This window comes from Drosophila teissieri, chromosome 3L (assembly GCF_016746235.2).
Source record: "Drosophila teissieri strain GT53w chromosome 3L, Prin_Dtei_1.1, whole genome shotgun sequence".
Taxonomy (NCBI): Eukaryota; Metazoa; Arthropoda; class Insecta; order Diptera; family Drosophilidae; genus Drosophila; species Drosophila teissieri.
Window position 1 is genome coordinate 12,668,988 of NC_053031.1, and position 10,612 is coordinate 12,679,599.

The 10,612-nt window shown below is 41.1% G+C and overlaps 2 protein-coding genes across 2 annotated transcripts; one reads left to right on the forward strand and one right to left on the reverse strand.

Moving 5' to 3' along the window:
- Positions 1 to 1,869: 1,869 nt before the first annotated feature.
- LOC122616192 (carboxypeptidase B) lies at positions 1,870 to 3,558 on the reverse strand. Its single transcript, XM_043791549.1, has 3 exons — positions 3,342 to 3,558; positions 2,268 to 3,158; positions 1,870 to 2,201 (listed from the first exon to the last, which is right to left on the reverse strand). Exons 1-3 carry the CDS (start codon positions 3,407 to 3,409, stop codon positions 1,904 to 1,906), a joined length of 1,257 nt encoding a protein of 418 aa, XP_043647484.1. The 5' UTR covers positions 3,410 to 3,558; the 3' UTR covers positions 1,870 to 1,903.
- A 2,537-nt stretch (positions 3,559 to 6,095) lies between these two features.
- On the forward strand, positions 6,096 to 6,353 carry LOC122618052. Its single transcript, XM_043794182.1, has one exon. The coding sequence runs from the start codon at positions 6,102 to 6,104 to the stop codon at positions 6,273 to 6,275; it is 174 nt and encodes a 57-aa protein (XP_043650117.1). The 5' UTR covers positions 6,096 to 6,101; the 3' UTR covers positions 6,276 to 6,353.
- The last annotated feature ends 4,259 nt before the right edge of the window (positions 6,354 to 10,612 follow it).

Below are 10,612 nucleotides of genomic sequence, written 5' to 3' on the forward strand. Positions count from 1 at the left end.
CAATCGTACAGTGAATGAATGTAGGGAGTTCACAAACGCATGTGCGTGTAAAGGGTTGAACTGCGTTCATGTTTGTTGTTCCAGAAAGGAATTTCTCCCCACTGGCGTGTGCCCCATAGATATAATGAAAAAGTCGCATTTAGAAAAGGATGCCATCCTAAATACATTCGAAACTTCAAGAGAATACCCAAAATGCAATGGGCATACATCGGTTAAGGTTTGTATTTGATTTGCCATATTTTATCATTATATCATTTTACTTATTATTCTAGAATGAACCCATTGCAATCCAAGTATACAGACGTGTCGAACCGGGATGGAACATAAACATCTATAAGTATACGCCAATCTGTTGTAAAATGAGGCCAGCGGTGCTCGTACGTAAGTAAATAAATTGGTTATTAATGCTCGTATTAGTTTAATAACCCTTTTTTTTAAGTTGGTGTGATATCTGTTATATGCTATCTACTAACCATTGCCGCCTTTCTGTACTTTGAACAACTTCGGAATACGGACGGAAAGTGCTTTTTGAGTTGCTTAATCTGCATGTGTATTAAATGCCTTTTCTGGTTGCTGGACGATCACTGTTTGTTGAACAAATATATCGCTGTTAAAGGTAAGTTATTCAGAATTTCCTATTACATAGTAAAATGTAATTGGTTTGCTGGACCATGTTAACCATATATAGCCAAGTACAATAGTTATCTTTTAATTTACAGGTTATATAACCTACTTCTTCTGGATAGCTTCGTTTCTTTGGTTCCTTGTCCTCAATTATAGTTTGCGGAAATTTTGTATTGCACAAGATCAAAAACATCCCCAGTCTTGGTTTCGGTTCAGGCATTTTTGTTTTTTTGTCTGGGTCACTGCATCCATTTTGACCGTACTGATGTATTTCGTAAACTATTTCTGGGAGGGCAACGCAAAATACATGTTTTCGTATTTCATTAAATTGGATGCTGTGGACTGGCCCTACACAGTTGCATTCTACTATGCAGGGATGCTGATTCTAAGTCTTATCAACATGGTCTGGAGTATCCAGGTCGCAAGAAGTTTTTTAAAAACGGATGTCTTTAAGGAGGATTTCATATCAAGGTATGGCATTATTATTATCACAATTTAACATATATATATTTTATTTCTATTAAAGACTTTTATTTTGGCTGCGATTACCTACGAAATTGGGAGTTCTTTGGAATCTGGATTTGATTCTCTGTGTAATGCAGACCTATAGAGTTTTTCCACACTTTCTGTGGGTAGCCGACTATTTTCATGCTGCCATTGGAATACCATTTTTTTTGCTATTTGTCGTTAGACAAAGCCTTGAATGGCTCAGAAAAGGGTAAGTCCAGAGATTGGGTAATATTTGAAATAACTTGATATTTCTCTAAATAGAAAACCAGTTGAAGGAAAACCGCTGACTGTGGACACTTTCGGAGGTGAAACATCTTTCTAAACAAATGAAAATGATGAATCTATTTTTAACATATACATATATACATACATTTTAAATTGGAATGATGAATCCAATGCCTAATTTGTTTTGACTCATGATTTGAAATATAAATAAATATTTTAAGTTCCTACTTATTCAGCCCAACGGAAATGAGACACAAGGCAGTTTATGTCCGAGTAACCGTGATAATCAAGACCGCCACTTCAGATCCGTTCCACTTGATGAACTCAAGTGGCAGACCGCGATAAGTCCATAGTATCCCGAGTGGAGTGCCCCGCCCAATTAAAAGAGTGTGTCAATGGCGCTGCTCGACTGATATGGCCACCCACCCGATGGGACACCCGTCGATTTTGCCATGCATGGCAATGCCAAGAACGGGAATAGAATACCCAATTAGTGAGAAGACTACGCGATTAGGAAATATCATTTGGCATTTATTGTACTCGCCTAGTACTTCTCGGCCACCTTCTCGGCCATGGCCTTGATGCCCACCCAGGTCTCGGAAACGAAGCCCTCGATCTGGCTGGTGCTGGGATTGAAACCAGTGCCGCCAGCCGGCAGTTCCATGGTGATGGACACCGGGAAGTTGGCCACTCCGAAGGCATAGTCGTCACTGCCGCCGGCAGCAGCGTACAGAACATTGGTGGAGCTGCCCACGGTGTACTTCGTTCCGGTGGCACTCTTGATGGCATCCGCTCCAGCCTGGGCCACCTCATCGTTGTCGCGCCAGCTGCTGGGCAGAGCACTGCAATAGGATTTGAATGTTTTAGCACTGAAGATCTGGAAACGAGTATTGGGTAAAGATACTTACGAGGTCCAACCCCAAGGATACAGCAGGTAGTTGCCATAGGAGTGGAGGGTCAGGTAGAACTTGCCGCGTCCGGTCAGACTGAGCAGGAGATCGCGAATCAACTGGGTCTCCGGCTCGGAGAAGGCCGTCTCACCCTTGAAGGTATCGGAGCAGGAGTAGCTGGAGGCGCCCACCTCTCCCCAGTGGAAATCGAAGTTGCGATTGGCATCGGTTCCATAGCAGGCACTGCTGATTGGCTTCCTCGTCTTGCGCCACAAACGGGTGGTGGTGTGAGAGAATTCATAGCCATCGGGATTCACCACCGGCAGGATGACCCAATCGAAGTTCTTCAGCAGATCCGAGTTGGCAGCAAAGTTCTCCGTCAGCTGATGGATCACATACAGAGCGCCAGCATGGGCGATCCATTCGCGAGCGTGGATTCCAGCATCCAGGAAGATAACATTCTTGCCGGTCTTGCCATCGCCATTGGTGATAGTTATGGTCTTGATGTCACGGTTCTCGTACGACTTGCCGGCCACCTGAACGGAGACACGGCTGGGATAGGCGGCGGCCAACTCATCCAAGTAGGCATTGATCTCGGCATGGCGATGGAACGCCTTGAAGCTAACGCTGCGTCCAGCGGATCGCAGGTTCATCAATCTCTGGCTCTGGTTCTCCTCCTGCTCCTTGCGCAGCGACTCTCCGAAATTCTCGTTGACCACCAAGTAGTTGACGTTGTACTTCTCCAGCAGGTGCTCGAAACCCTCCTGATCCTCCGGCTTCACCATCACGCGACTGGCGGCGTCCAGCGAGCGGGGCAGATCAAAGAAGTCGTACGCCTCATTTCCGGACAAGCGCAGCAGGAACTGCTTCTCAAAGGCGTTGCGAGCATTGACGTCGTAGATCTTGTAGCTATAAATAAAGATTTGAATAATAGTTTAAAATTGATTTCAGCTTGTTTCAGCACTTTTCTTTAAAAAGCAGCTGGCATCTCTGTTTTAATTGATTCAAGCTGACTAAAAGCCTTTATGCCAGTAACTGACGAATGGCCAAGTGGCCGTGGAATCACTCCTACTCCTCCGGCGGATCACTCACCCATCGTAGTTGTCCAGCGCCAAGGCAACGCCGGCCAGTAGGAGTACTGCAGCAAATAGTTTCAACATTTTTCAGACCGCTCCGTTCCGTTTGGGCCCAGGGCTTCTAATGTGGCTCCCACCTACGTATTCTGGCTTATATAGCCAACAGCCAGCTCAGCGTTCATTCACAGCCCACCAACCACTTCGTCTTGTTATCAGTGAAGAACTCTATCAGAACAGAGCAGTTATCAGCGGGCAGATGATGGGCGATGTTCGATTTCATTTGATTTGATTTGTTGTTGTGTCTTCGCCGAGCGATGGGGCAATTCTAAAAAAAAATCTCTCAAAATTTATAGTCATTGACAAGAGGATGACAGGCTGAATCGTAGTAAAAGTTTTTCACTTGACTAACTCATGACTCGGGAATTGAACAATCTGCTGTGTGATGTTAATAGTTGAAAAATTTAGTGAGTCAGTGATTAAAACGCATTTCAAGTAAACAATTTTGATTGCAAATATAATTAAATAATCGCATATCTAAATATTTGTGTAATATAGTTGATTGTAAAGCATTAACTATTGTTTAAAATATTAATTAATTATCTATAATTTAATATAATTTTATAAAATCATTTTAAATATTATTTTTAAAGATCTCTAAAACAAAGCATTTTCTATTTTGTCATCTCAGTTTTGAAGGTACCAATAACTCTCCTTCATACAATTTAGATTAAAATACAAATAACTTAACAAAGTGTGGACATTTTGTATTTGTCATTCTCCAAAGATATCTTCCACTTTTAGACGGTTTTGACGCTACTCGTAAATTTGGTCTTCTGACTTTACGCAATCAACATTTGATTTATATGGCCTTAGACTCCGTCAATTCTTGGAGTGCGCCAGTCGCAGTCTCTATCGCACAATTTGGTTTTTGAATTTGCAGGCAAAACGTGGCTTTATCAGTTTGTTCTGTGCACTGCACCAAGAAAAAAGTTGTTCAGTTTAAAACAATGAAAGTCTGTATAGTGTTTGCAAAAAACAAAAAGCCTCGCACGCAAAAAAAAGGGAGAAACAAAAATTTCAAAAACAGACTAACTAAAAACTCGGCTGCCGCGCACACAAAATATATTTGAAAATTTATTGCATTTCATGAGTTTTTCCATATTTGTCTGCATTTGTAGGCAGAGTTTTGGTCACAAAACTTTCGGCCGCTGTTTTGAAAATGGAAAAAAAAACCAACGAGGAAGTTGCTTACTTAAAACTGACAATGAGCGCATGGAAATGACAAAAAACACTGCGGAAACTGTTGGCTCGTAATTTTGAATGCCCCATTGGAAGCGACAGCCAAAACCCCTCCCTCTAAACCACATTCTGAATATCTGGTGTATATCGTCGAATTACTTGGGTATCTTTGAATACTTTCACTTATGATGGCTAGTCCTTAAAACTTTAAAACTAAGCACCTGTTAAAGGTAATCTTTTTTTAAAATGATAATGATTTCTAAATACACACTGCATGCACATCATAATAACAATAAAAAGCACCTTCATTAGTACATAATATTTAAAAAATATTTAAAAATGAATAAAAGCACCCAAAGCGAAAAGAGAAGGGCATCAAGTAGTCGCCCTGTTGACAGCAATTCCTGTTGGCATTTTGTACTTTTTGTGGACTGTATGTGACTGCCCGTAAAAATGCTGTGCGTGTGAGTGTGTGATTGCTCGGCTGTATTTGTTTTCCTTTGTGCTTACTTTTTTGTTTTTGAATAAAATTTTAACTAAAGTCTTCCAGCTGGCTTTTTTCAGTTGGACAAAGCGGCATTGTTTGTCATGCAGCCCATTTAAAGAGAAATTATGCCAAATAATTTACTATTTGGCCGAGGGATTGATGGTAATCAGAGCATTAAAGCCAATAATTGAAATAGATGGTCGAGAAGTGTGGAATTTTTGGCAAGCAAATGGCTTGCAAGTAGTTTGGGAATTAAATCCTCTGTCATTTGCCATTAAAAACTTTGGCTCAGTGGATCTTTAATTTTCATTTTGCATAAATTACGATGACTAAGTCTGGCATGAACTTGCGGCTTTTATTGCTCTATTAAGAGGAGTGGGGTGATTTTTGGGGGGAGTGTCGGAAAAGCGTTGAGTGTCAAAAACTTGGCCACAAAAGGGTGAGGGAGCCAAGCCATTGCGAGAAGATTGGGGGTGGATTTTAATTAAAATTCATCTTCACATTTAATCAAATCATGGCAACCCTTTGGCTGGATGCCACCACTACATCCACCTCCACATCCACAGCCACCTCCGCCTGCCACTGACATCGACACTGGCTTCTAATTAAGTGCGAAAAATCGTTAAATGTAAAATCAAATCGTGCAAAAAGTAATTGGAAGAAGAACTTGCTGGGCGGCAGCTTAGACTGAGTAAATTGTTGGCATTGTTCTGCGTTTGGATTAAGGCCACATCAATGGGTTGGGTTGGGAGCTGGGCTTGGGGTTGGCGTTGGTGTTGGGGTTAAGTGGGTGGCGCAGGTGTCAAATATTTACAATCCATTATGTACTCGTTGCCAGTCGCAAGTCGCCAGTCGTTGTGTTGGCCAATTTTCTTAATTGCCAGCCAGCCGGAAATCCAAATTGAATGCGATTTCCACTTAAATTTAGAACTGGCAAACTGGCCCCGAAGCTGTGCTTTGTTCGAGTGTACTCGCAAAATTTAATCGCTCGTATAAAAGAGCGATTCGCCTTTCAATTGCCAGTTACTTGCCCGTTCGATCTGACTCAAGATGAAACGCCTTTTGGCTCTGCTCTGCCTGATCTTGCTGCTGCCCCTTATCATGGCGGAAAATCCACCCATCAATTTTCCGGCGGGGAATCGAGAAAAAGCGCCAAAGGTGGCGCCACAAAACGCTGCGAGGGTGGGATCACGAACACTGGAAAGTCTGAAGGGCCTTGGATAAATGGTCAAGGAATCAGGGGATTATTAATAATGTGCCACGAATTTCAAACTGTTACTTCAAATAAAGTTTAGATTTATGACAAGCCTTTTACTCAGTTATAGACTTATAAATAAAATCTAGTTTTATAACCAAATTAAACCTAAATGGCTGTTTAAGCATTTACAACTCTATCGTTAAATCGTACTGTTTAATTTTGTATGAATTTCCCAGTTGCGTGATTTAAACTGCTAAACAAACCATTCAAGCTTTGTTAAATAGATGTAGTGCAAATGTTAGACTGCCACCTCGAGTGTTATCGAGGAGTTTGTTTTGCATATGACATAGATTGCAGCTCCTGGCAGTTTACACACCTCCATGAATATTCCAAGGGGTTTCTGGAGCTTATGCATATTTACAATGCCACTGGCACCGCTGGTCCTACGACAACCGGGAAGAAGTTGCGGAATGAATAATCGCATTCGAACCGAACGAATCGGACCGGATTGCATCGCTTGGCATCGAGCGTTGACAGTCGGGGCGATATTAATTGCCTCATTTTCGTGTTACTGCTCTTCATACTTTTTTTTTAACCCGGCTTACGGCGAATTCACTTTCTCAACTGCCCGGAGAGCCAGATTCTCCGAGTTGGTGGCACCAAACGCAATTAGCTCTCTTAAGCTCATTTGAAGGGGCCAATTTTATTTGGCAAATGTTGCCTTAATTAAGCCAAAGCACTTCGGGTAAACCGAACGAAAGCAGACTCCGTAAAATCATTACAAAACAGGTACGAATGTTTGAAAGACTTGCGACTTCACTCGTTACTTGGATTTAAATGTAAGTAAAATCTATTTTAAACATTTACTTAAAACTTAAATAAAAACGAGGAATAAAAAAATTAATCTTTATAATAAAAATGTTACATTTGGAATAATTTGCATGTACGAGGAAGGGGATTAATTTAAGTCCTTAAGCCAGATGAAGAATATGTCTGTTTGGCAGCTACATATATACTCTACAGGTACCGCGTACAAAACAGCAGAAAGTAAAGTAATGAAACACAAAATAAAAACCGAAATGAAAACAACCAGCGGGTGGGAAAAAAGGGACAAGAAAAACCAGAACGAGAACAACCAAATGCCAAACAAACGGCACACGTAGTTCTTTTCTGTCCCTCTGTTTTCCCCTCGGTTCCTTTGTCACACATCCACCTGCAACAAAGCCAAGTAAGTCGTATTAAATTTAATTGGATTTGAGTGTTTACCAGCGTCCCAAGCCGACGGCAAAGCCACAGGCAGCGGGAGCAGCGGCTAAACCTGCTGGCAAAAATGCGTTCCACTTTTGCTTTTTTGTATTTGTGCATTCAAAAAAAATTCTGTGTATACACAAATTTTTGAAAGATATATAATAGCAAATTCCTTGCTTATATCTTAAAAAATTCCTAGAGTGTAATCATTATTCTCCAAAATATTTAAGTAATTTATTGAGCTTAGAAAAACTATTGCCGAGTTCCCTGAAAAATAAAAATATCAAAACATTTTCAACCGTGTCTTGTGAATTAATCTACGAATAAAGGATATAATTAAATATTTCATTAGTTTCCTATTTCATTGAATTTACATCATTTTTCTAGCGTTTATTTATTAAAAATCTACAATTAAGTTTACTTATATTATATATCTTTAGTTGTTATTGTTGTCTTATAATATTATACAAATTGTTACAAATGTTTTCCCTTGTGTACTTCTGCGTGTGCTGGCTTTATCCTTCACATATACACCTGTGAGTGTGTGTGGGAAGACTGCTGAGTGGCTGCAAAAATTTCATACATTTCGCAGGTAGCATGCGGCTTAAGCCGGATTTTATAGACATACAGCCGTTCTGGGGGAAACACACACACACACATGCACACGGAGAAAGTGCAATAAAAAACTACAAATATTGCGTATACGCCCAGCAGCCACAGCAGCACGTGGCTGTTGCCAGAGCAACGCTTTCATTTGCAGAGAGCAAAAGACCAATTAGCGGCGTACATGTGTATACATATATGTGCAACTCACACGCACACACCTGCAGTTGTGTGGGTGTCATCTGCTCAGCTGCATAGCATACTTTTCGGTGGCCGGAGACAGAAGAAGGTTGTAGCTAACCGCCCAAAAGTGCCACGCCTTCACTATTGAAATATGATCCGATATTTTTTCGTGTTATTATTTTTCTATCCAATTTTTATCGGTATATCAGACTAAAAAAATTGTTTCAATTTTGTTTAACTAAATTACTATTTGTTTCAAATTTCTATCGATATTCGAGGAAATTAATGAACCGCGACTATAGCAGTCTTTCTTGTTTAAAGCTATTTCCATGTGTTTTAGTACATTCCATTTACTGAATTTCTAGATTGAAAGGGTTAAATTTAATTACGGCATGCAGCTAATTCGCAAACATACTCGCTAGCTGGCTTTAAGAGCAGACCCGCCGTTCGTTGGCTTAAATGTTAGCATGCAAATATGATAAATCACCGCCATTATTGGGCCATCAATCAAAATTATGCGTCCCTTGTAGTCGCTGCTCCTCCCAATTTGCCCTTTCTCCTCGGCACTCGTTGTGTGTTTGTGTGTGCCAAGTGTCTAATTGAATAACGAAGCGTGCAAATTGAGCCACCACCACCCTGCCACGCCCCATGTTCTGTCTGGGAGGCGGAAAAATCCAAGGGGAATGATTCCAGGAGCCCGGCGGCAGTTAACAACACATCCGTAGAGATTTATAGAGACAGATAGAGACAGACAGCAGAGAGGCGGAGAGGGCGACACTTTCAATGTCTGCGGCTTGTCCCGCCGGCGGACTCACAGCTGGTTCTCCTCCTTCTCGGCGGGCGGCGGGCCAGGAACTTGCTTGCCAGCTCGCCTCAATCCCGGATAGCTCACACATTAACATAGTTTTTTAGCATCAGGTATGCAAATGCCGCCGGAGGTTTGCCAGGTTGCACCCAGTCCCATCCTTTATCCAGACAGACAGGCCGCAACTGAGAATTTTGTGCACTGCGCGTAAAAAGAGCTTTATTTGGATCTAGTCATAAAATTATTGGACTGTGATCGTTTTCTGATAGGTACACACTTCAGGATCACTTTGGATTTTGCCTAAAAATAGGTTTGGGTTTAACTGAAATTGGAATTGATTGGAATCCGCAGTGTTTTTTAGTGCATAATCCAAAGGTGATATCGCTGTTACATGTTACTTGTTGGTTTTTAATCCCCTTGCATTTGATTGTATGCAGTTGTAGCAAAAAGTAATTTACTTCGGCAAGCGTATTTTTCCCTTCTTCTTTTACTTTTTTTTGTAGCACTTGTTTAATTTGCAGCATGTCAAAAAAGTAACTATACAAGTACACCAGGGTTTGCTTCTTTGTATGCATATAATTATTGCACTTCTCGCACGTTCCGGAAAAGTACGAAGCCACTATATATATGTACATATGTATATGTACCATAGGATGTAACCTCCATTCTGTTTGCTTTGCATCTCGCAAATGGCACATTTTCCGCTTTTCCCACTGCCTTTCATTATGCTCGGCTTCTTCCCGCTTTGTTTTGCTGTAAGTATTTTTTAATGATACATAAACTAAAAAGATACACACGCTGATACTCGCCGGTTGTGCTGGCAACTCGTCTAAATTATTTACACATCCGTTTTGCATTTTCCGAGTTTGTTTGCGCCACGCATGGCCTGCACTCGAAGCATTTCCACTTTGCATTTCCCCCACTTTTTCCCCTATTTTGTGTATTTTTTGCCCCGCTTTTGGTCGCATTGTTGCCTCATTTGCAGCTCAACACTTTCTGTGTCATCCTGGTGGTTGTCTGCGGTGGGTGGTGTCTTTGGTGGTGGGTTAATGGGTGGTTCTGCCCCAGGCACTAACCTTCTTTCCGCAGTCAGATAATTAATGCGTTTCTCAGCTGTGGTTTTTCCACATCGAGTGGACTCCCTGCTACTAGTTGGCCCTTGATGAGGTCCAGATGTAACAATTAAAAAACAAAGGTTCATAGTATTTAAAAAACGTTGTAAAATGTAAATAATAATAAATATATTTGAAAACTTAATATAATACAAAATCTTCAAAGATCCTTAATAAGCAACAATAGCTAAGTATTTGTATAGTTTTTAATCCTTAAAGTAGTGATATCGTTTGAATTTCTTAATCTGCTACTTCCTCAATTAAGCAAGGTAAGTTCCGCCCCATGCAGAGTTTGCAACAAGATTTTGCGCATTTGATTGCAGCTTTTTCTTTCGACGCGTGCTTGACTAATTAAAACCGCAACCAAGAGCCCACACTTCATGGCCAAAAGCCGGAATTCAAACCAAATTCG

Excerpts from the sequence above, each read along its gene's own strand:
- LOC122616192 (XM_043791549.1), bottom strand. The coding sequence starts at position 3,409 with ATGTTGAAACTATTTGCTGCAGTACTCCTACTGGCCGGCGTTGCCTTG. Across the intron at positions 3,159-3,341 it reads GCGCTGGACAACTACGATGG|CTACAAGATCTACGACGTCA; the intron begins GTGAGTGATCCG and ends CTTTATTTATAG. Across the intron at positions 2,202-2,267 it reads TATCCTTGGGGTTGGACCTC|TGCTCTGCCCAGCAGCTGGC; the intron begins GTAAGTATCTTT and ends ATCCTATTGCAG.
- LOC122618052 (XM_043794182.1), top strand. The coding sequence starts at position 6,102 with ATGAAACGCCTTTTGGCTCTGCTCTGCCTGATCTTGCTGCTGCCCCTT.